Source organism: Excalfactoria chinensis, chromosome 10 (assembly GCF_039878825.1).
Source record: "Excalfactoria chinensis isolate bCotChi1 chromosome 10, bCotChi1.hap2, whole genome shotgun sequence".
Classification (NCBI taxonomy): domain Eukaryota; kingdom Metazoa; phylum Chordata; class Aves; order Galliformes; family Phasianidae; genus Excalfactoria; species Excalfactoria chinensis.
Window position 1 is genome coordinate 10,850,218 of NC_092834.1, and position 25,725 is coordinate 10,875,942.

A 25,725-nucleotide genomic window follows, 5' to 3' on the forward strand; every position below is an offset into this window, starting at 1 on the left:
TTGAAAATAAGGGGGATTTGTTTGTTTTCCTTGCACAAAAGTGCTTGCAAAGCTGAACTTGGAAAGAGCAACTCCAGATGGGTTATTTCGGAGGTGACTCAGAGCTTCATCCTGCAGCAGTACCTTGAGGACCCCTGTGGGGCTTCTGCCTGTCCCGCTGCAGGGAGATGTGACATGGGTGTGTTTGGAGCTGCACAGCAAGTTTCTGTTCCAAGAGCTTTGTGCCCTCTGAGCTGTTTACTAGTGTGTGTTTTCGTCCTGTGGGAATACATTAATTGGGCCTAATCAGCCTTGTGGTTGATGTTGTCACTTGGTGTCAAAAATAGGAATGTACTTTTGGTCTGAGCCTATTTTTAGCAGCTGCAAATAGGGCACAAAACCAGCAGTGCTCACAGTGTGCTTCTCATCCAGTGTGGTGAAGAGATGGACTTCAAGATATTACAGTTGTGTTCTTGGAAGTAATAAATGGTAGTGGATGAAGCAGGTTGTTGCCTGGCCAGCTGAGTGTTTTTGGGTGCTGCTCCTTAACCTAGTCTGTAACGGGTTCAGATTCCTAGGCTTGTCCAAGCAGTATTTCCCCTTGCACTCTCCGGGTCTTACCACAGTATTTCATGGTCTCCCATTCTGAACTCTGAGCAGGCTCAAGTCTGACATCTCCAACAGCACAATGCCTGCAGGGGAAACATCCTGTAGCCATGATCTGGTGTGTAGGAGGCCACCGAGTGAGCTCCAAAGCAACTCTAAGCCAGAATACAAGATGAAGAGTTAATGATAGGGTAATGGTGGCCTGTAGGCAGGCAACTTGCAGCAGAGCTGCTCTGCTGTATCCTTTGCCTCTCTGCTGGAGGCTGCTGTCTCTGGAGCATTTTGCTGGAAGCAAAAGGATGCTGGATCCTCATTCAGTAGACCTCAGCTTAGTGCACCAGTTTAACTCTGGGCTGCTGAGAAATGTGTCAGTGTGTGACCTGTTCTGTAAGTTGAAAGTCAAAAACAGGAAGTGAGAAGAGTTCCTTATGTGGAGTTGAATCTTTTGGGAGGACTTTGTTTTAATATTTCCAGTAAATTCAAAGTGTATTGCACTTTTCCACTCTCTGCTGTAGCCCAGTTGTCCAAAGAGATTATATATATATCCTACCCACGTGTTATCCTTGGTACTTGTCAGAGAAGCCAGTGTCATGATGAAAAATGTTCTTGTGTCTTCATGTTTTCTGAAAGACAGAAGGTAGTGCTCTTAGGAAGTGTGATACGCTATCATTCTGGTTGACTGTGTCCAAACACTGCACTTTCTGCACTGGCGCATCTAATTGGCAACAGACTTATTTGTTCAAGCATCGGTGGGGGTTGTGAAGTCAGACTTAAATACATATATATGCTCATTATCATTAAATCATTTCTTTCTCCTCAAAGAATTTTGCCTGCAGAGTCTCCTCTAGGGAGTCCTTCAGGGCTGATCATCTCAGTGCCTGAGTCTTCCCTGACTCACTTTGCTTTTAGGTCTCTTTATGTGTCAGTTTAATGTGTTTTTTTTTCAGCTGTTTTCCCCATGCCCTCATTGCTTAACCCTCATCCTATAGAGCACTTGCTGACACGAGCAGCTCATTCTTGCTCACCATCCTTTGATAATCTTTGTAATTGTTGTGTCTGTGTATAAGAAATATAGCATGTATGAGTGTACTGAGGCCTCAGTCTGTGAAATATCTGTCAAATATTGCCAGGAAAATCATCTTTGTGATGACTTGGCTCAGCTGATGACAGCCTGCTCTGAAGAGCTCTCAAAATGATTTGCATCTCTCTTTCTAGCTGCTTAGAGCTCCTTAATTAAGACTCTAGTACTGGCCATAAAATAGCATTTACCAGATGATCATTTTGGCACCTTGTGGTTATAGCCTGTGCTGTCTGAAGTCCCACCAAACTCAAGTGAGACATGGGAAGACTGTCTGTGGCACTGGCACCAAATGTGTGAGCACAGGAAGGAAATGTCCAGAAGATTATGGCTGTGGGTACAATTCAGACTTATGCTCTGAGTTTGCAAACATGAGTGCTGGAGTTTAGATAGAAACTTGAATTGCAATAGAAATCCATTGATTTCTTTGCTGCTTGCAACAAACAACTGTTGCTTCCCTTGAATTTCAACTTCGGTGATGTACAGCATCATACTGGTGTCTTGCCTGTAGGAAGATCATCTGAATGAAAATGATGGAAGAGAACTGGAGAACGCTGGCAAAACATGATTGCTCACTCCTTGCAATCCAATGCAGAAAAGCTTGTGACTTTTTTTCCTTCTATTTCTTGGCTGAAATGCCCAATTCTTTTGGCTTTGGTTTCCAAGCTCAGCCCAGCACCCATGTTTTAGTGTGCAGCCAATCTGTGTATGATACTAACTAGACATGGCAGCTCTCTTCTAAAATAGACTGTTCCAATCTGTCACTTTATTCCTTGGCATCGAGGGTTTTCATTTCCCTGAGATGAACTCCGCTGCTGGCCTTGAGCCTGATGGAGTGGAAGGAGCACAGAACAGCCGCCACAGTTGCTAACTCACCTGAGCCAAGTGGGGAGCCCTGCCTCTGGTGAGGCATTCTCAGCAGCTGAACAAATGTTTCCAGAAGAGTGACTGAGCCACTGAGAGGGATGAATAGAGAACCCAAACACATCTCATGCACTGCTTGTATTGTTCTCAGTCATAGAGTTTTGCTGAAACTTGCCTAATCTTTGTTCCTGCTAAGCAGTTTTCTCAGGCTGTTCTAAACTACTTCCCAAATTCCACATCACCTGAGCAGACAAGTGAGGTCAAAAAGTTTTCTTCAGGTTTTCAGGGTCATCTGCTCCCTGATGACTATTGTGGCACTGCAGCAAGATGCCTTCCTCCATTATACATGTCGCAGTATGTTCCTTGCTTCTAGAAGAATGTGCCATCTAAAGGAAAGAGAAGGTGAAGGAGAGGGAGTAGAGGCCATAGAACCCCTCTGCAGAGCAAAGCCGTGAGGATTTATCTGTTCCCTGTGAGTACAAAATGTAGAACTCATCCCTGCCTCTTCAGAGCTGGAACCAAAAGCTCAGAGGCTTCGGGCACACCTTGGGACTGTAACTGTTGTAGCCCTCTGGAGATGGATGCTTTGTAAAGCCATGTCTGTGCCACTCTGAGAGAGGAGACAGGGTTTGTTATGGCTTGACACTGTCAGAATCTGGGTGTTCAGACCTTCTGCAGGACTTACAGGGACATCCCACCTGACTCTTTTTCTCCCCAATGCAGCTCCGAGTATTCATTCATACAGATTAAACTCAGCAAGCTGATCGCCACTTTAATACACAAGTTGAGAAGCAAGGTGTATTGAATATATTAATATGAATATGTTAATTTCTTCAGTGCTGTAAGAGACCTCATTGCCATCTGCTTTTGCTAATGATCATTTTAGTCATCTGTCACAGGTTAATACTCTTCTGGTAGGAGTAGGATTTTGTACCACCACTGTATTGCTGGTCACCAGTGATTGATTAGTTTGGCATTTAACTTGAGTGCAAAGTATGCAATAAAAATTAAGGTAGGTTATTACGTATTACTTTTCAGGCTGAGGGAGATGACAGTTCATGTAATCAATCCAAACCAGTGCTGGGGAGAAATGCATTAAACTGAGAAAAATACACTAAAATCTTGATTCTTAAGGAAAAACAATGAGATATGAAGTGGCTCCTGGGGTGTTTTTCATGTCCCAAGTGCACTTAACTGTGTCAGTGCACCCTTGAACAAAAGGCTCAGGCAGTGCGGGAACTCCTTGCTGGTAGCAGGCAGAAGGAAGTGTTGAGCAGTGGTTCTGAGGTGCTGGCTGTGATGCTCAATAGAGGCTAAAATTGGAATCTTTTGTCACCTCTCTGAAAAGTGCAAGACTGAGTTTAAACGAAACCGTGGCTTCTTAGCTGGCAAATTAACCTACCCGAGGGAAAAGGTGCTGTGAGCATCAGCTGAGTGGTACAGCGATTCTTCAGCCCGCGCTGTTTGCCTGAAACAACAGGAATGGATGTGTTTAATGGCCCTGTGAATTGAGATCACAGCTTCAGCACAGTCATAACTGCAAAGAAAAATAATGGTAATCACTGAGGCTCGATGATGCAGTGACCTTTGAATTCCATGCTGTTTGCAGCTGCTGTGCTTGCTTCCAGGCATGGCCAGAAAGCACCTGCAGCAGTGGACATACCCACTAAAGAATTAAATGCTTCTATCCAAAACCAAATAATCAAATTAAAGCAAATGTTACTTTCCAGGTACTGTTCCTGGATTCTGCTTGGAATCCATGCTGTGAATGCAGAGGATGTCCTCTGGCACCTCAGCACTGCTCCCATTTGTGCTCTGCGTGGCACACTGGAGCCACCCATCCTGCTGAGGCTGCCAGGCTCTATAAAATGTAATTGCTGCCACAAATGCACATGTGAGATTTAGAGCTAAGTTCTATAGCCTTTAATTGACCCAAGTGATTATCTATCTATGGTAGGAGTGCTACCTGAGCTGTTCTAGTGTGGGGCTCAGACTCATCATCTTAAAAGCCTCTTTATGAATCATAACTCTGTGTCCTTGAATAATTGAAACTGAACAACGTTGCAGATCTTAAGATTAACAGTCCAAGCCTCTCAGTGGTGGTTGGTTTTGACGCACATCCGAAGCAGGTACCGCTGCTTATCCTCACTTGGGCTGTCGCTGTGTCCATACTGGAACATCACAGGGCTCTGTTCCCCCAGAGCCAGCAGCTCCACGCCTGTCCCAGAGCAAAGAGGATCCTGGCATGCCCAGCCTACGAGTCCTCAGCAGGATGTGGATTCAGAACTCCTGTTGCAAAGGTGAAGCCTATGAAGATTAGACCAAGATATCAATATGTTTTAACAGTTTCATAAAGTAGAATTGATTGCTCTGCAGCAAGTGGCACTGTACCGTGCTGGTAATTCAGTCATTTCTAACTGATTGATCAGGAGTTCTCATAATGAAAGTGCTTGTGAGGATTTCTGTTAGTCATCTGTCGTCAGTGCTTTGTCTGTGCACAGAATCCACTTGGAGTTTCACTGACAGTCCATGAAATTTCATGTTAAGGCTCTGGCTGTTACCTTGGCACCTCCACATTGGCCTTACTGGCTGTATTCTGTCAGCTTTCTGGTCCTTATGTGCTCAGATGACCTTACAGCGATTTCTCCTTCCACCTTCCCTGCACGTGGCTTTGTGCAAGTCAATGCTTTTAGCTAAAGGCTGGTTTTATCTGCAGAAGTCTTTTGTCATCTGCCTTCAGGGGAAAAAAACACTTCAGACCCTGAGCCTTGAATTGTAAAGCCTTACAAGCACAGATGCATTGCTTTTATCCCTCACCCTGAGCAGCTGCTGGCCACCTGCCTGCACACTGCGCATCCCTCCCACCGCTGCCATCCGGCAATTAGGGGGAAATGCTGCTCTTGCTCTCCTGTATCCTGTTACAGGCCTGGTTTCTATTAGCAGTACCATTTATTATAAGATCTATGTATGTGTGAAGCAGAGATCAACCTGAGTACTTTTATTTGAGGATAAAACGGTTTCTCAATGCAGTTCCATTGCCATTACTAGTAGATCTGCAGCTCCTTCCCTAGTGGTGTGAAAGTGGTTGGGAGCAGCAGCTATTGCCTGGAAGGAAGCATTAAGAACTGCTGAGGAGATGAGAGCTCTGCAGTATCACTGGAGACCTCTTTCAGTGCTGTGTCTGAATGAGTCCCATGGGATGCATGGAGCTGTGATAAATGTAATGACTTTAAGCTGGATCCCTGAAACACTTTCATAAAGAAATCAAATCAAGGAGCCAATCCTAAATATGTGTAAATGGCGACTGTTTGGAATACTCAGTGAAGTGCTGCTGAGCTGTAAAGATGACAGGTATGTGCAGGGTGAGCCTCCCCTGCAGTGAGTCCTGCTCCTTGCCCTGGGAGGAGAGCGGTGAGCCCCAACAACCTCAAGGGGACACATCAGTGGGCACAGCTGGGAGCTTCTGCTTCTGAACATGGCAGTGCTGTTTGTGTCCTGTGCAGCAGATAGATGTGGAGAGGCTCAAGTTGAGCCCAGCAGCTGCATTCATTCTCAGTCCCTAAAAGGAGGATGCTGCATGCTCTGACACTGCTGGGTACCATCGGGTAGGTGCCTGCTGTGAGGTGGCTGCTGGTGGCACCCAGATTGCCCGCAGTCAGGGTATGTGCATTCCTGCACGTATCCTTGGCAGTATCTGGGTTCTTTGGGGGATAAGTTTCTCTTGAATTTCCAAACAGCTTTGTTCAGGAGAGGAGATTTCCAAGGGTCAGCCAGAGGGCTGGTAGCTTGGCACCAGCTTAAGGGTTTTCAAATGAATTTCCCTGCTGAGGTTTCCTCTGTGAAGCTCCAAGCGGAGCAAATGACTGAGCTCAGTGTGAACACGATTCAATGTGAGCACAGAGAATGACCCCTCGGTGCCAAAGCTTTCTTAGCATCTCTGACAGCTCCTGCGTACCAAACCACTCATGTGTCCAGTGCTGAGCTCTGCTATCCTTGCACCCTGCTGGGCTCACAGACCTTGGGCCTTTCACATCTGCTGGAGCAGGTGGGCTCTGCTGTCACCGTGTGGAAATACCTGCATGTATTCTGCAGCATTCATTCCTGCCATTGCATTGCTTACTCTCTGCAACAATTTTACACTGTCGGCTTCTTTATTTTATTCTGAATGATGCAAGTGTTTGTCCTGATTGAACTATAGGCTAAATTAAGGACAATAGATGCACAATAGGTTGGACAAGCTGGCCCCATAGCCCATGTTATAGAAAAACATGACCCCAAAAAATCATATTATGAAGTTAAAAGGCTGCTTGCAAGCAAAGGGAGCTGCCGTCCTCCTCCGGGCGCTGCTTGTAAGAAGATGCCACAGTCGATAACCCGGCTCAGCCGCTGCGCGTCTGCAGCGTAATGGTGGGGAGAGCTTAAGCAGAGCTTCAACCCGCAGCCGTAGAGCGGTCGGCTCAGTCTGGGATCTGAAGGCGGTTGTTGAGGTGCTACCCTTCATTTTCCAATGGGTTCGATCCAACTCCCCCACGCAGCCCGAAAGCAGCGGGTTGTTACGGCACGGACGGAGCGCCGTTGCCGCCTAGCGGGGCTGCGAAGCCGTCCCTTCTGCCCCGAAGGTGGGGATGACAGGGGCGGGGGGAGCGCGGCTGCCTGCCGAGCAGCCTCTGAGGGTGGGCGATGGGCTGCAGTGCTGCTGGAGCGGCAGCTGCCCGGGAACGCCGCCACCCGGCTCAGCGGGCGTCTGTGCGCGGGGATCTCCTCCATCTGGAAGCTCTCCCCGCTGATTTACACAGTGCACGGGCTGCCCGCGGGCAAGCAGGGCGCTTTTGGTTTCAGAGGCGAGATACAGAGCGGCTGTTCCCTGCTGCAGGTTGTGCTCCTGGTCAAAGGGGCTTCAACCCAGGCTGTGTAAAGGCAGCAATGCAGGAGCAGACCCGGTCTTCAAATTGCCCTTCCCTTTTTGCTAGAGCTTAGAGGTGTGTAGAAATCAAATCCTGTCCTGGAGATGGGAAATAGAGCGTGTGACCTCACAAGTGTCTCTGCAGCTGTATTCCCTGATTCAGTTCTAATTGAACATCTGGGAATTTTGCAATCTATTTCCCACGAGCAATCCCGCAATGTAAGGCCCTGCAAAGCCCTTGGAGCTGCGTACTGGGCACAGATGTGTTGTGTTTTCTCACTGAGATATTTCCCCCATTTCTTCACATGTCTTATCCTCTTGTTGCTGGTGCTTTCCTTTTCTGAGGGGTTGCATGCAAGAAAAGAGAAGTAGAAAGATGCCGTGACATGTTGGTGTTAGTACTGAAAGCATTATTTGTGTCAGTGTACAGCAGTGTGGTGATTTCACTAGGCTCAGCCTTCAGGCTTCTATGGAGACCCAAGCAGGCAACGTGTTGGTTCCCCTGCAGCTTGGAGGGCTGTGTGTGCAAATACATCAGTGTGCGCTCCAGGTGTCACATCGATAAACCAAAGAGCCCCGGTCCTGAGCATGTCATGTGGGGAGAGGAGGTGAATCCCGACAGAACAACACCACAGGAAATCACCAAAGCCAAATTTTTGTGAAGGTTTATTTAGAAAAACCACAATGTTGGGGAGTCATCGTTACATAGGGTGGCAATTCCCCCTTGAGCAATATGCACCACGCTGTGCGCATGCGGTAACTTATGGTCCCACGGTAACATCTCATCTAGAGCTTAACATGAACACTGCGCTGCGCTCAGCGCACACCACCACTCACGGACATGTCGGGACACACACAAAGTTGAGCTTTTCCATGAGGAAACTGTATAAAAAATACGAGCCAAATCGAAGCTGTCAACTCAAGAAGCAATGTGCAAAAGTAGACAAAGATACTCCTGAAGGTTTGCTTAAGAAAAAGAGCCTCTTCTGCCCTTGTCCCCTGCTCAGTGCTGCTGGGAAGTGTGGCTTTAACAGGGACTTGTCCCATCCTCACCCCTTCATGTTACCTGCAGAGATTTCCACTGGATAAATCACCCTATAAGTGAGCTATAAATGCAAAATTCTTCCTTCAAGCATCACCACTATGCTGTCGTTGTACTGAACGGATCCTTATACTGTTGCAGTGTTTGATATGTGATGCTCAGGGCCAGATGATGATAAGCCCTTGTGCAGAGCACTTAGAAGAGGCAGGATGGATGTCCCTGATCCCTCACAGCCAGGAGCAGGGCTGGCAGAGGCTGCCTGGAGCAAAGGGCCAGGCTGCTGGGTTTCCCCCCCAATATGCTAAAGGAGCCAGAGCCTGGGTCCCTGCCACAGGGTGCTCAGCTTTTAGGGCTGGGGGTGATACACAGGGTCTGAGCACCCCTCCTCCTGGAGAACATGTGCTGGTGCAAAAGACATGGCATGTGAAGGGCAGGAGGTGGCTCTGGGCCTTCCCAAACTGTTCCCTGGCCCGTGATGTGAGCTGAAGGCAGTCATGGGGCAGTGAGGCCACGTGTGCAGCTCTGCACAAAGCGACACGGGACAGCATGCTGCAGGCACTGGGGCAGCCATGCCAGCCATCCTTATGGAGCGCTGCATGCACACACCAACACTGAAATGGCAGTTAAGATGAGAAATGGATTGCACTTGTTTCCCTTGAACACACATGCACGTACCATCCTTATTAACAAAAAAGTTAAAAAAAAAAATAATTAAATGCATTTAAAAAATGACAAGTTGGGATTCCCTTCATTGGAACAAAACAAGAAAATAGGGACAGCGTGATTCTGATCACTGAGGTTGGTCAGCAGCCATCTTCTGCCTTTAGGAATGCGGGTCCTCTCTTCCTCAATGCTGCAAAGCCCAGCATCACCCCGCTGCTCCAGGTGGCTTTTAAGGGCTGTCTATTTAAGACCCTGCAGAGTTATGACTGTGTTACAGATCGTGCTATTTTCTAAAGGAATATCAAAGTTTTTCTACAGTAAATCCTCCGTGGATCCGGGGAAGATCTCAGCAAGACTCCCCTGTGTTGTCTCACTTCTAAAGAAAGGCTTCAGCAGATATGGTATGTGTGAGTTCTGCAGTTGGTCCAGATACCCTCTTGGTGTTTATCCTGGAAGCATAGCCACTGCTCGAGATTAACTACTTAATTAGCCTTCAGCAAAAAGGTCCTGAGAATGTTGCTATAAAACTAAAAAATATATATATATATATAAAAATACCAGAACACAGGGCTCAAGGCAAAACAAATGCTTGTTTAGATTAATAGCTGTAAACTGCGGATTCTATGAGCAAATAAAAACTTGTTGGCATAGGAAAAAAAAACAACTACCATTCAAAGTATATAGGATTGGCAGCACTAAGCTTACTTACTCTCTGGGATGAGGACAACAAGCACCAATGTAACACTGCAACACGTCCCACCGAACCCAAGCTCATGTAAACAGATGTGCTTTGACAATGCTCACACATCCAGGCATGACTCTGCACGTGGAGTCAGGCAGGCAGAGCCCTGCAGAAGGGTTGCCCCTGCACAGCCCCAGGGCCTGCTGCAGGACCTGGGTTGAGATCCTGCAACGCTGCACTGCCATTTCTAGCTCTGTGCATGGGAGTGCCCCGTTACAGGACCCAGCTCAGCAGAATGATACACCCAATAAGGATTATTTGCAACGTAAGGCATTACAGGACTTGGCCCTAAGGTTTCTATTTTCAGCAGAGAACCCCTTATCCATACACAAGGTCATACTTTAGCATACCCCAAAGTGCCTAAAATAAGGGTCAATGTCACTACATGTTATGCCCAGTAACACAGTTAAGGTTCTGCATATTGGCTTCAGATACTGTGAAACTTCTTGATTAAACTCAAACCAACTATGAATCTTCCTCACGAAAATTAAATAAACTGTGGATGTTAAAAACGATCAGGCTGCGTTTTTAAGGTTAAGAGGAGACGTAACAGAAAGGAGCAGCTCCCATTGCAATGGTTTTCCAGCGCCTTCCCTCCCTCCCCATGAACGCTGTGGGATCGCAGTGCTGGAGGGCTCCAGTTCTGCTGTGCATCCGCTGCGTGTGGCTACTGCCGCTCTCCTTCCACACGCTTCTTGCGAACTGGGATGGCAGGACAAGAAAAGAGCAGTCAGGGACAAGCAGAGCACTTTTCTCTGCTCCCTTCCCATGACGTGAGTGGGAAGGAGGGAGCTTCTAACAAATACTCAGCACTGTTATGTCCATAAGTACCGTAATTAACTTTTCTAGTTGCAGGGGTCGCTGTTGTAGATAAGCAACAATCATAAGCTTTTACAAAATAAATTAAGTACTGATATCAGTGAGTACCGGCAACCAGGAAAACATACCAGACCTTAAAGCTTCTGATTAAAGTTTCTGTTTAAACTTCATGTGCTATGATGACATCAGCCATTAATGTTAACCAGCATTAACTCACTCTGAACAGAGAGGACTGAGATTGTCAGTAAGCAGAGCAAAGAGTGATGAGCTTGGTGTTATGGGCAGGATTCGGGTGACAAGGAGACACGTGTGAATTTCCACAGCACTTGAGATGCATTACGGCTGTATCTCATGGGGCCCCACCTGCTGCTTCACACCCCAGGAAAAACACACTAAATCTTCTCTGACCTGGCCAGGTAAGATTAGGGATGTTCTGTTCATGTGACACCAGGTGGTGTTGCACTGAACTGTCGTGTCCTGCACCTGATATTAAACTGCTGGAGTAGATCACAAAGGCAGTAAAACTGGATGAATGTGCACCTTTCACTACAGAAAGTCAATAATAATATATAACTGCAAAAATCCCATCACTTTGCTATCAGGAGGTTTATTTCACAGTGTTTTCTGGGCAAGCACTGCATTACTCCAAGGCTGTCAGTGTACAATCAGTCCTTCATCTCCTAGTGTCTTGTTGCAGCTATTTTCTTGTTTGAAAATATTCTGCCCTGCTAAACCTTGAAGAAAACCATACAGTGCAAACCCTGGACAATGAAGATTACCCTCGAGATACGTGCCCAACAGCAGCTGGCTAAATAGCAGGGAAAGCTTCTAAGGAAACTAATAGTTTCAGGAACAAGAGTGTATTTTGAGGATAATTAAGTACTGCTAAAAGTAACACCAGGCAGGAAAGGAGTAGGTTCTACTTCAGTTTTTATCTTTGCTCTTTGAGAGTAAAACCCAACCAAATACGTCATGGTTTGACACCACACTTTGTGTTATTAATCAGTTTTACCTCTTAGAGCTTATTTTTATTCTATTTCTTTTTACTGTGAACTATTCCTAGTCAGCCGAGCCATCTCCTCCCTGCACTGTCTATTAAGCACAGAGCAGAGCATCACACTCAGGTTAAAACTTGCAAAGTTCTCTTTTATCCTTTCCTGTCACTGGCCACATGAGCAGCACAGTCTTTTGTGTTCCCTCAATTGACCAGGTTTGCTCCGCTGTGGCAGAGTTAGGAATCTTGTGGTCCTTGAGCAAGCAGTGGGGCTGGCTGGCTTTACTCACTGGCCAGAAAAGCTGATGGGACATCTGGAGATCCAGGGCATTGCCTGGAAAAGGTGCAGCACAACTGGGAGAATCACAGTGAGACCTTAGGAGTTCTGTGCTCCAGAGCCTGTGGAGTTGAATGTCACCCCCCTCACATACAGATTGGATATTATGAATTTAATATTCAATCTTATGTGCAGACTGGAAGAGTGTAAAGGCCAGGGCTTGGCCCATCTGGACAGATGAAGAGTGAATGGAGAAGCATCTTACCCAGGTCATTGTTTTTAGTGATAGCTGCTGCTACCCTGGTTCGTGGGCCTTGCTTTGTGAACTGGTATCCAAACTTGAGGATCTTGGAGTTCTCCTCCAGCATCTTGGCAATCTCCATCTCCACAGCTGTCCCCAGCTGCTGCCTCTGTTGGTGACATGGTGAAATGTCCCCAAAAGAAAAGAAAATATTTGCTCTTAAAGCACAGAAAATAAGAGCTTATATTTCAGTACTGTGCTCAAACTACAAAGAGAATCCCTTCCCTGGAGACACAGCTCTGGGTTTTATGTTTCCTTTGACTAGTTTTGTTTGGATGTTTTCCATGGTGTGGTTCCAGGGGACATGAGCTGCAGAACGGCTCCAGAGGCTGCCTTGGTTTTGCCCAGGGCCTTCTGGGAATCTGCACAGAAAGGAGACAGAAGGGGACTGCAGTTCAATGCTGTCTTATTACCTGGTTGTCAATTTTAATCTCTGTCAGGGACTCGTTCTCCTTCAGCGCATCAATCAGTGCCAAAATACCCGTCCCAGTGATGAAATTGGACTCTACATTCAGACTCTTCAGTGTTTTGTTCACTTTCAACATATCTGCAAACGCCTGAGGGGTTAGAAAGAGGGAACAGATCAAGTTCTTGAAAGCTGAGGGAAATAATTGTAAATCTGTAAAACATGGCTTAGTATTTACAAAGAAATAAAATGCAAACAGGCTTAAAAGAGCATGGAGGTAGATCAGAATAAACTATGCTTCTATTACGCATAGTAGCAGGGAAATTTTGCTAGGTAAAATGAAGGATCTATCCTAAAGCATATGCAGACCTACTTTAACATTGTATTTTATTTTCCAAACAGCGTTATAACTTACAATAGCTACAGGGTCATTGCTTCGAGTAGCAGCGAGGCTGAATGTCTTCACATGTACGTTGCTTTCCAAAGCTTTTGCAAATTCCTTCAGTGTTGGAATAGGGATATTCTGCATTAAGAAGATAAATTGAGTCGTTAGGAAAGCCAGTCATGTCAGTAGGCACTGGTTCTATTTATCATCAGGCTGATGGATTAATAGCCACAGACTGTGTGCTTGAACCATCCTCAGTGCCCATAAGTGCATCTCAGGAAGGACCACTTGTGCTCAGGGTGCTCAGCAGCCATGTGGGGCTCCGTGCTGGCACGCTGTGTCAGCTCTGCCTGTATCTGGGTCAGGCCAGGGCCAGCACGTGACTGATCTGAGCTATTTTCCCATTTTGCTGCTGATTGTTCAGAGTCTCTGCATCCCAGCTCCTCCCCATTTCCATATGTGGGCTAATTGAATTAGGGCAGCGATGATCATGCAGTGCACAGGAGATGTCTTCCTTTATGAGCTGCTAAAGAAGGGCAGCCAGAGGGAGTCACCCGGTCGGCTTTTAATTGGCTTCTAATTCAGTATCAGGCATTGATGACCTGGGAGCCTTTAAAACACTTCTCTTTCCTGCCCTTTCCTGTGTGTGCTGCTTTCCCTGCACAGTACAGAGAATAAAAATATAAAGATAAAAGGGTGCTGGAAATATTTGAATAAACCCATCTGTGAGGATTTATACGAAACCATGACATCTACCTTTATGTTGTTCAGATTAACTTCTACAAGAGTAGGATCGTTTGCTTTTATCCTTTGTAAACTTGCTTCCACATTGGTTGGATTAGGTGGCTCCTCAAAAATGGGCTTCACCTTTTCACCTTTGACCACATCTGCAACAAAAGATGCATCGAATGCTGACATCAGGACCAGGCACAGTGGGTGAGTCTGGCTCTTTAGCTGTTGCTTAGGACAGCTGCACTCAGGAAGAGGTTAGCATGAATCAGAGAGCTCAGAGGCAGTAGTGTTAGCCCGGTGTCCTTGCCATGTCCCTGGCACCTTCCTGCACCAGAAGCACATCACTGGGGTCATAGCAGCCACAGCAGCTGGGAGGTGTCATCATGGGCAACTTCCTCCCTTTTGAACCAGAGCAGCTTTTAAGATTATTGCATAGGATGTAATATACAGCAAGGGCTGCTTTGTTCCCTGTCTGACATCTGTGAGAAAGGTGTGCTCAGAGCATTCCCACTGCACTAGTGAGCAAACCTCCACATCTACAGATAGACAGTGCTAACAGCACAGCCTGGGATCAGGAGGCCCCTCCAGTTCCTCCTCTGCTCTGATGCTATCAGCCTCACTAGAAATTCAATTAGCTCTTGTAAAATTGCAACACTTGCACATTTTGAGTAATAAAACTATCAAAACACAAGAAGCAAGTCTGTCTGCTAGCACCAAGATTTAGGGAGTCATTGAGTACTTGTTCTCCAAAAAGATGCAATTTTGACTATTGTCATCTATAAGCTACACATATCCTTTGAAATGCATAGAAGTCGTAGCTTAGAACATAATTAGTACTTCTAATTTCCAGACACACAGTTGTGAGGATTAATTTGTAAGCCTTGACCACCCAAGCAACTAAAGGAAACAAAGGAGGATGTTTTGGACCACATGTGAATTTAAACCTTTTCACTTTGTCACAGTGACTTATTTAGAAGACTTGTGCTCAAACATTGGTGTACTGCGCACTTCTGTTCAGTGCAAAGTTCATCCCACATCATGGGCCAAAGCAAAACCAAATACACTTTAGAACTAAACAGAGACAAATGCATTCACAAATCTGAAGCTGGTTTTCATTCCATTCCTCTTCGTATCATTTTTACTTATTTACTTGTTCCCTGAGAGACCATACATGTGCCTGAAGAATACTGCAGCCTTCCTAAAGATCAGGAAGTTGAAAACTGCTGGTGGAGAATTTGCTGTACTTTCGATTCAAGGATGGAAAGCAAAGAAAAACCAGCAAAGTGAGTTTGCACCCAGAGCAATTCCATGCCAAGCTGGGACCTGGGCAAGGACTCACCCCCATCCTCACATTTGACAGCATGTCATGCAGCCTAGAGTTAAGCAGTCTTCTCCCTTTTCCCGTTCTTATTGCTTTCCATGAGTTTTATTTTGTTTCTTTAATCATGGTGCGCTTTCACCACACTGACAGGCAACTTCTGAGCTGTGTCTCTTTCTTGTATTGAACCATTTCAGCTGGCCAAGGAAAGGCATTGCTTTTGGACCGAAGAATAAAGCAATGTGACAGGGCAATTTTCTGGCTGGTAAGTCTGCGCTTGGAGCATAGTTTAGCTGACTCACATAGCTGACATTGTGACTCCAAGCGACAAAAATAATTTGAAATCTGTGTGGATTACTAATATATGCAGTTGCCTGCTAGGAGATAGATGGCAGCTCACACAGGGCCCCACTTAGGAGGCTCACGGAGAGCCTTAATCCTGAGAAAAATGAAGTGACACAGCATTCTGTCTGCTTTCCCACCTCCTCTTTGGTAATAAGGGATGGAAATGCAAGTCCTTGGTAAGGACAGCTGCGCTTCTCCTGGCCTTGCAAGAAGAAAGTGCTTTTTGAGTCCCACTCCCATGGCAAAGGGCATTCCACAGTTTTGTCTCCAACAGCAAAGTTACTTTACTAGGTGTCCCAGAGCACACTGAGCACTGGATGGAGACTTGGCAGCTCCTAAGCCTGTGATGAGAAAAACCTGGGGTTCAAATGTAACCCTCACCTCTGAGATTTTACATACCACAGGTCTGCTTTATTTAGTATAAATGCTTCTGGGTTTCTTGGCTGACTGTGCTTCCCGTGTACCTAAGGAGCCACATAACAGATACATAGCCCACAAAGAAACGTTTGCTTACTTCTCACGCTTCCTTTTCCATCTTTACTGCGGGCTCCTCCTTCATCAAATTTTGGGTTGTTGACCATGTTGTGCACACCAAGAACAGCTATAAATGTGTAAACATCAGCAACAGGATACGATGTTAATGGCAGGAAAAGAGATCACAGAAAAACGTATGCTACAAATTCTACTTCAGCTCCTCACAGAAAGAGTTTACAAAATTTTTTAGCTCAGAGTGGAGCTTGCTGCAGCATGCACTCAGGGAAGAGCCAGCTGGAAGGCACTGCAAAGGGTCACCTTGTCCAGCATCCCTCCCTCACAGGAGTGCTGCCAGCATTAACCAGGTCAGCCATGGCTTTGTCTAACTGGGTCCTGAAAGAATCCCGGCATGAAAATCCCACAGTCTCTTTGGGTAGCTTGCTGCAGTGCTACCTTCCTAATGATCTATTTATTTACTTATTTTCTGCCATGTGCAACCCCAACCCAAACCTCTTCCTGCTCCTTGTTGTATTGTTCGGCACATCGGAGATGGTTTTGATTTCATACGTAGTTAGGTTAATAAATGGGTCTTCATCTTGGGGTTCTTATAGAAGCACATAGATGCTAACATGCTTGGGAAGAATATGAAGAGTAAGAATATATTCCAGTGCTCTAAAATAAATAGTAAGGCTAGAAGTTACTGTGAGAAAAGAAAACTAAATTCCATCAAAGATATGAAGTTATGTTTTGTGCAAATGAACTTCCACAGTGTCAGAGGATAAACTGTGCTTTTTCCTTATGCTTCTCCCATAAATTATCTATATGGGCTTTATGCTATTGATGTCAGTTTTTACCTTTATCACCATGTTTTCCTTCTGAGAGAAACTCTTTGTTCTGTAAGCGGTGATACTCGCTGTTACAGACTCCATTCAAAACTCTCAGCTGTGTGCTGCTGCTTTCTGTTAGACTTTGATACCTACAGACTCACTCACAAATGGCTGGATGCTGAGCAGAGCTGAGCAACACCTGGAACTCCATTCCATAAACTTCAGGCCCTGTGAGAAGTGTCAGCTGCACCACAGCCCTGCGATTCCTGTGATGTGCCACATATCAGTCAGAGCCAAGACTAATGCATCCCAAAATATGTGGTGTAGCCAAGGATTATAGAAGATAATGGTGAGATCGTGTCCTTTAATGGGACAACAGAGCAGCTATAAGAGGTTTGGGTTTAATGTTGATCCAACACAGATTCAGATGAATGGAAAACACTGAAATATTTCATTTAGATTTTCTTAATTAAAAACAGAAAAGTGTCAATGGAGCCGAAACTCTCCCACCAAAGTTTTCATATGGATTAGAGCCATGAAGCATTGGCCTTGAATCTCAGCACACAGTAACATCAGTGGTCTCTAACAATGCACGTGCAGTCTCCCACTTGTTGACTCTTCCCTTCCCCAGATCCCATTAGCTGCTTCATCTCCTCCGTTACCCTGCCCCACATCAATTAGAGATAGGTGAAAGGTCTGCAGCAGCTCTCGGGTCATGGTCAAAGTGCTCATGGGCACGGCGTGGCCCCAGGCTGCAGGATCCTGACCCCAGTGCCAGGTCCAGGCAGACAGCTGGACATGTCAGGGGACCGTGCCCATGTACCATCTAACCTGCAAGGTCATAGAGCTCCGTATCTGAAGCGCTGGCCAGGGCTTCTTCAAGCTCCGGATCCAGGGTCACTTTCTCTTCTGTACGAGTTTCTATGGGTTTTTCTTTAGGGATAAATATTTTTCCTAGGAGAAGAAAAAAAAACAAAACAACAGAGTGACTAATGGATTATTGTTACAACTCATCTGACTCCTGGCAGTGGAGGGAATAGGTCTGTGACAATGGAACTGCTTGGAAAAGTCTCGAGTGCATGTTTTCCTGTTTCTTACTTGATGCTATCCTCAGCACCAGGATCGTAATAAGAGCCTAAAAATAAACAGTGAAGACTTCTGCTCTGTGTTGGTGATTGTTACTATGGAAGTGAATTTCCTAAAATAAATCCCCAGGAGCAGTGACAGCTGGGATTTTTCTGAAGTTTCTGTGGGCTTATATTAGGCAGAATCAGGTCTACACCAAAAGCTTGCAGAAATTTCATCCTCGTATTTAATTGAGGCACCAGAGGCAATTAAAACCACCCTACTGCAAGTAACTTTCGGTTTACAAATGCTGTCCAAGAGCCTTAAAGCTCTGCAAAGCTGATCACTTTCAGACACGCAGTTTAGTTCCCAGCCTTTTCATCAGTATTTCCCCTCCATCTCCTGATAATCATTCACTTAAACAGCCTTTTCTTGATCACCTGTGCAGGCCTGAAAAGGCTGAACTAAACCCCGTGTTCCCCAAGGCTTGTTTGTTCCCGGCTTGTTTCCTCTGCTCCACCCCTCCTCGTGCCCAACTGGCATGTGGGTGTTAGTGTGTGGTTCCATGTGGCATCACATGAAGACCATCATCCCTGCTGATGAAATGGAAAAGACTGCAGGAGAAATCCAGAAACAACACAGGAGGTCAATCTTACTCCCTTTGGCTATTATTGTAGCCAACAGCAATACTGTGATGCTGCAGCAGAGTAAGATCCCTTAAATTAAAGTTCCAATGGAATGAAGCAGGGATGAGTTTTGGATGTAGGAGGCTTTGGCCCGCTGTCAGTTTCAAGTTGCCTTATTTGTGTAGCACAGTCTCGGTGATATTATTTTGTTACCCTTAATAAATGCAGTTCTGCTATTTTGTATTCAACTACAGACTTTCTGCCCCCATTTTTTTTCAACACTGGCATCCTTGCAGCTTGTTTCCCACTATCATAGAATCATAGAATCACCATGGTTGGGAAAGACCTCCAAGACCATCTAGTTCAACCAGCTACCCACCACCAGTATTTCCCCACTAAACCACATCCCTTGGTACAACAGCTACATGCTGCTCGACCACCTCCACAGACAGTGACTCCACCACCATTCCAGCACCTGACCACTCTTTCATAACAGTCCAAAGCATCATTTCTGTGTAGATAATACCCAACGCATTTATCTCTTTCATACAAGCTTTTCTACTGCAATTTCTGTACTGTCAACTTCCACGAATGAGGTCACTGAATAGGCTCAGAAAAACAAACATAAGAATGGACATTTCTGAAGCAGTCGAGGTTTAGTGTTGCACAATTTGACTCATTTATTCTAGAGATATTTGCACCGAGGCTAAACAACTTCAGAGCACAAAACTGGACAGAAGGCCATGCAGAAAGCCGAAGTAGTATCATACGATGATTCATTTTTTCATGTGATATTTTAAGCAAGTCATCTTTTAACAATAGGCTTCTAGAAGATAAAAGCCTTTGTGGGCCAAGGGTAGGGATTGTTTTCACTTTCAGCCTGCACTCAGTGGTGAATCACAGACAGCTGTCCCAGCAGCAGCAAAGTCAAGTGGCAAACCTGGGGTGAGGAACGCTCGTAGGGTGAAGACAGACCAGTCACATTCTGCAGAGCTCAGAACAGGGCAAATGCTGCAATTTCAGACTCACTCCATACTGTCCCTTAGCCTGAAGTGTGGGATGGCAGCTTCCAGATGCCACCGACCAGGAGTTAACTGACGCCAGGAGCTAAGCAACTTGGTTGGTTAGGATAATGCCTCAGGAGAAAGTTCATGACTCCATTGGAAGCTACAAGACCCAAAATCAGGAAATCTGAGTAAACAATCAACAAGGAGGAGCACTGAAATATCTTCCTTTCAGATCAGTGGCATTTCCTTGGGTTCTCAGTAATCAGTAGCTCATTTAAGACCTAGAGGGAATCCTGCTTATCTTCATCCTGACTGACAGCATTATCCCAGCCAGCCGTGCTCAGAGCTGCACCTGGTACCAGCCATCTCAGGAGGGCAGGCAGTGCTGTGCTGGGAACCCAGAGCCCAGCCTGAGCTCTTGTAGGCACCATCAGAAGGCTTTGGGTTGAATTTCTCTGCAATTCCAGAGAGCCTGGCTTGGTCCCCAGAGCTCCTGTGAGCAGCCTTGGAGAGGCCTCATGCCTTATCAGCACCCAGCGGTGGGGCTGTCTGGGGCAGAGTGATGCTTCCATTTCAGAATCTCAGACTGGTGCAAGTGGGGCTGAAGTCTTGCTGTTAATGGACACGGCCTCAAGTCTTGGGTAAATGAGATATATATTTCAGTTGGACCTTCTCTATGAGTTTTGGAAGCGGGTAGGCCAAGTAACTTGTGTGGAAAGAAAGCAGAAACCAATACAGGTTTACCCTTTTTCATACGGTTCACATATACAGGAATATAGTTTTTAAGCATTTGTTTCAGGCATATGTAATTCTTGGGTTGCAGCCCAAGTCTTTCTAAATGTGTATATGACTCTCAATGAGAGTTTCATTTAAAGCATTCTTGGCAAATGTTTTAGAAAAAAAATATTCTATTACTGGTTATATGAAATATTTAAAGGGGCGAGGTCATGTCAGAGATGAAAATATATATCTTTAATATATGTCAGCCTTATTGGCGTCCAATGGCTTCGTAAAAATGTTCTTCTTTCTGCTATCTAGACAAGGACATTCTTTTGCATTAGCTCCACGCGAGGAGATTTTGCAGCACAAAGGTATTTAGAAGAGCTTATGCATTTAGCACGTCATTAAGAATTCATTACGTTTCCTTCAGCAGCAAAACTGCGCGTGTGTTTATAGACAGTGGTCAGCCCATTTTCCTGCTTTATTTTAAGGACAGAGTTCAAAGATCCAGGAGGTCCCTCCTGTCCCACATTCCTACATTGTAAATTCATTTTACAGTGCAATTCATTTTATCGTGGAATCCACTGACAAAAAAATAAGGATTATGGCTTGTCTGTCCCAGGGGACCGGCTTAGATTTAAAATGGATTATTTGTAAATACTTGGAAGCCTCAGAGGAATACTTTCATTATTTTGAAGTTAGATTTATGAAGAAAAAGCTTTTCCTTTCATGCTGTGATTTGGAATTTAGATATGATTAACGTTGGCTGGGTTACCTTTGCCTCCAGAATATGTTCATGTATTTCTTAACAATAACAGCTCATCTTTCTTTGAAAATAGTGACAAAAACTTAGCAAGAAAAGTTACATTTATATGTGTCATACTTCAGTTACTTCAATGCTAGCATTAAGTTAACACACACTTATTTACCAAAGTATCTATTTTTTGTGTGTTTAACTGCAAAACAAATTTCAGTTTTGGTGAAAACAAACTTGAAAGCATTAAAATATCACTTTATTTTTACACATCTCTATAAACTCAAAAGGTCTGGAAGCAAAAGTGCTCGTTTTTTGACATGAAATTCCACACGCCATTCAATAGAATTCTCCCCTTCCTTCAGTCAAACTGGGCTAACTGGCTGTGGTGACCTGGATGACAACTGGGGTGGATGCTTATAACCCAGGGGACTTTGTGACTGCGAGTGTGGGGAGCGGAGATCTGTACTGGCTCAGCATTACAGCAGGCCTATTCTTTTTAAAGCACTGCAAAACTTCCATTCAAATTGAAATAGGATATGGTTCACGTTTTACTCAAAAGGGGTTCAGGGCAAGAAAGGAGCCTATTGAAAGGCAAAGAGAAGGATTCAGTAAAAAGGACTGAATCAAACACAGACAGACTTAGAAATGCAGAGTGGGATGAAAGGAAAGCAAACCCTCTGGAAACAAAAATACTCCCAGGTACTGCCATAAAACCGTGGACGTAGTTCTGTCACTTGGTTTCAGGAAGCTGTGATTTCCTGCACTGCTCTGATGCCTCCTTTAAAGAAACGTCAAAAGAAAGCAAGGAAATGAGACACATCCCTGGCTCCATCTCCTTATGCAATAGCAGTTAACTACATAAGCACAAATGCACATCTATAGGAAAATTGAGGAGGTGACTATGTCAAGTGTATTGTGGTAAAATAAGTATATTCGCTTACTGTTATATAAGGGGAAAACAGAGAAACTGATGGGATTGTAGTAGTGGGCACACAATAAACATCTTGAGGATTTCATTGTCACGTGAAGTTCACAGCATTCAGGGCACCCAACTTGTGTTGTGGTGTATCTGCTCCTTGCCTTGCTTCTTAGCCTTCATCAGGCTCTTGTGAATACATGTAAGTTGCCACTACTTTTATTCCCTGAGTGTTTAATATTTACTCCCACTGTGCACAAGCCAAAGGAACTCAACAAAGTGCACAACTATGAGAAATAACTTCATTTTTACTGAAATGCCTTTTCTAAAGTGTCCTTTCTATCGGTTTCATGAAGGACAGTGACTTAATTTTGTAATACAGAGGCATCTTCTGCCATAATTGTAAAGTAATTACTTTCTTTTCCTATAAACTGTAACTCAGATTATTGTACTTTCAAGAAAATATCTGGTTACACTTATTGCTTCTTCCTTTTCAGTGAATCACTGACTACAGTGAGTGTCTGTTTATTCTCCATTACAGAATGTTGTAATTCTGAGGTCAGAGCACTGACCTTAGCAGTGAAATTCAATGATCTTGGAAATCTGCCTTGCATAAATCACAGACACTTGATTCACTTTTTCCATTTTGCACCATTCTTTTTCTTTTGAGGCTTACTTCAGTTTCCCACTCCAGATACTCTGTGAAAATGGAGCTAAATTAAAACTTACTGAGAATAAACATGTATTATGAAGAAGAAAACAGCCAAGTTCAAGTAAGTGTGAAGCTGAAAGCTAGATTAAAATGCAGTATCATAATTGCTGCTGTAGTTACTCTTGGATTACTGGCTGCATCATCTATGCCTTAAATCAGCATAACGCAACAGGAAGGTTGCAAAGTTCAGCTTTCCAGAGTTGTTAAATCTATTGTGCATATATACAGTGCAAAGATAAACTGCAGCAGCATCCATGGCTTCAATCAGCATGCAGTGATTCTGCCACCTTATTGCTGCTGTGTTGGCACGTGTGCCCTCTATGCATGTAGGCAGAAGCTCTGAGGACACAGGTAGTAATCATGCAGGAGCACGTGTGGAGAGCACTGGAACAAACTGGAGGTGCCAAAAGTAGAATACCACTAAGATTCCAAATGCAGGTATGTTTCCTTGGGGATTGAAAAGGGCATACATTTCTGGTCACATCTTCAGTGCATGGAGGCACCGTAGCTCACAAAAAAACAGCTGGAAAAATTTACTTGAGATGACTAAAACAATGTGTTTTCTCCTAACCTTGTTCTTGGAAACAGCTGAGTCCTTTTTGCTGACACTTTCCAAAAATCCAGCCTGAGGCAGACTCTCAGCATGGGAAATTTCAGTGTAAACTGTGCAAGTTTGGCAAAGTCACGAGCAACTAAAACAGGGTCTTGCAAAAGCAAGCAATGAAAGACACTGTCAGCAGCAGCACCTTTTTCATGCTTTAAGAGACAAACATCAGTTTTAAATTTAAGACTTGGAGAATAGGAAGAAGGTGGTAAAAACTGAAACAAACATCTCAGCTCTGGGGGTGAAAAGACTGCTTTTGTCAGTCCAAAGAAGATACCGTGTCCCTAAACTAAACCTAATGTTTCTATGCAGAGTCTCGTACAGAGGATGAGAACTCATTAGCATCTGTTCTAATACTTTGACCTTCTGAAAATGACTCTCATTATCACTGGGCTGAGTATTGATACTCTGCACGGCACAGCACAACTCTCAAGATAGATGGTCTCTGCCAGAGCATCTGAAAACAGGGGTTTGCCCCAACGTTCTCTGGCTAATCATCATTTTTCTTCCTGATTTCCTTTTATCAGTTGGCTGAAAACGTTAGTATTTAATCACACACAAGCGTTTTCCCCTTCCCTTTCCAGACACAAATAATAATAGCCCAATTCACTGGAGTTTTTCCATGAGGAGAACTGGATTGGATCCAGACTGAAATGGTTTGGCCAAGAGTGGAAGACCTTGCAGAAAACAGAGACAGTGGTGAAACAGCAATCCTTAACAGCAATGTAAAAGGGCATGGCCAGCTTTTTGTATCTGATCATCTTTCACAATAGAACTTCTTTCAATTAGGTTTCATTAGTATCATGTAGTAAGAGAACCACTACAACAAAGCAGAAACAGAAATGTTGCTAATAGGGAATGCTTGCGTTACAGCAGTACTTAACTAAGATCAGCTGCACACATTCAGTGAGAGAAAGCTGCTGGCCCACTCAGTGAATAAGGTAAGTGCAGATCAGAGGATTATGTTCCCTTCTTGAAATGGATGGATAGGAAAAACTGGGGACAAGGCTGTGAGAAGAGCGGGCAGGTCTTAAGTGCCAGTCCAGATCCTAGGACACAAAATGCACCATTTCTACTTCTCAGACCTTCTCTCTACCTTAAACATAGTTTGAATCCTATTTCCTTTTATTATAATCACATAGCACTAGTATTGCTACTTATCATTTTGTACCTTAGAAATGAGAGGCACCAGCCCTTACCCTCTTCATCTTATCCTTTACTTCTGGACCACAATAAAAAGGCTTCAGAGAGACCTCCATGTGACTGCTGGCTGTCCCAGCTACAAGCATAGAGGGCAGTGGGTCACTGAGCAACTTTGCTGGCTTCCATGTAGGGATTTCTAGAGTGTCTGTCTTCAGCAGGAACTAATCCAAATGTCCATAAAATAAACACTTAGAAGCTGCCAATCACTATGGCTACACTAATCAGCACTAACTCCCCACACCTCTGCTGCTTATTAGAAATGAGCCCTGCTGGTGGGAACGGCTGACTACCAGCAGAGTTACACACCAGCTCCTGAAAGCTGCCCGTGGGAGAGAGCACTTGGATGGGGACACTCAGACAGAGCGTCCACCCCTGACGTGTGTTAGAGAAGATGTGGGGCAAAGTTGTCTGACAAACCTTTTCAGTGGTAGCTTGGGCACATGGCCACCATGCTGGGAACATTCTGCCCTGGGCTCAGCACAAAACTTGGGGTTTCACTGAAATTTGAGAGCCATGCCTTGAAACCTTTCTGTACTGCAATTAATGTCGTAAGTTAACAGGCTGAAAGCTGGCGGAAGGCCAAAGCTCTAATGCATCCCACATGTTTGATTGTTTTTGCCAAGCGTTTCCAGTCCCTCAAAACCATGATTATAATCAAAACCAAGGCAACTCCCCACACAACCACCCCCCACCTTGAGCTCGTATTTAACACTTCCTGTGCTCCAACCACTCGGAATATCCCCCTTCGCTTTGGAATTCATTTGGCCTTGTTCTCTGGCACAATTAAAACCTTATGGTTGTGTTGAGCATATAGAGACCCACACATGAAACTGAATTGTGCTATTGCTTTTTGGTCAAGAACACCCCAATAAAACATTAATGACAGGAGAAGAGAGGCAGAGACAGCGTGTACAAAATAACCCTGTATCACAGACTGTTCTGGAAAGAGGACATTTTAAATGCTTCCTTCTTTCAGCTCATCACCAGATTTTCAAGTCAGTATCAGATTTGCATGATAAAGATAGGAACTGGTAGAAACACTGTTTAACACTTGGTAGAAGCATCCCACTTCCTAAATGTGGAAAAATAAACCATTTCCCAGTGTACAATGAATATCAAAGTAGAAAAGAGTAACAAAAGCTTAAGCAACACTTCGCATCTTCTAACCCTGCTGACAGGCAAACATCCTCAGGTGGTAAATAATGCCAAGTGCTACACAGGCATCGACACCTCCCACTTCTTAGACATAACTAGAAGCACTTTGGAACTGTTCCAGAACTTAATATTTAAACTACCAGAATTGATGTAAAATATATTTGTGGCTATTTACAATATGCCCACATTACTGTGCTGCTATAGC

At 44.7% G+C, this 25,725-nt stretch overlaps 1 protein-coding gene across 4 annotated transcripts in view; it reads right to left on the bottom strand.

Moving 5' to 3' along the window:
- Window positions 1–8,079: 8,079 nt before the first annotated feature.
- LOC140256797 (tropomodulin-2) overlaps window positions 8,080–25,725 on the bottom strand; it is a 32,226-nt gene continuing 14,580 nt past the window's right edge. For all 4 annotated transcript variants that reach the window (XM_072345600.1, XM_072345598.1, XM_072345599.1 and 1 more), the window contains 7 exons: window positions 17,587–17,709; window positions 15,969–16,055; window positions 13,816–13,946; window positions 13,090–13,197; window positions 12,682–12,825; window positions 12,233–12,377; window positions 8,080–10,579 (listed from right to left, as the gene is read on the bottom strand). In XM_072345600.1, coding sequence (XP_072201701.1) covers window positions 10,545–10,579; window positions 12,233–12,377; window positions 12,682–12,825; window positions 13,090–13,197; window positions 13,816–13,946; window positions 15,969–16,055; window positions 17,587–17,709 — 773 coding nt within the window. In that variant the 3' untranslated portion in view covers window positions 8,080–10,544. The remainder of the gene's footprint in view (window positions 10,580–12,232; window positions 12,378–12,681; window positions 12,826–13,089; window positions 13,198–13,815; window positions 13,947–15,968; window positions 16,056–17,586; window positions 17,710–25,725) is intronic.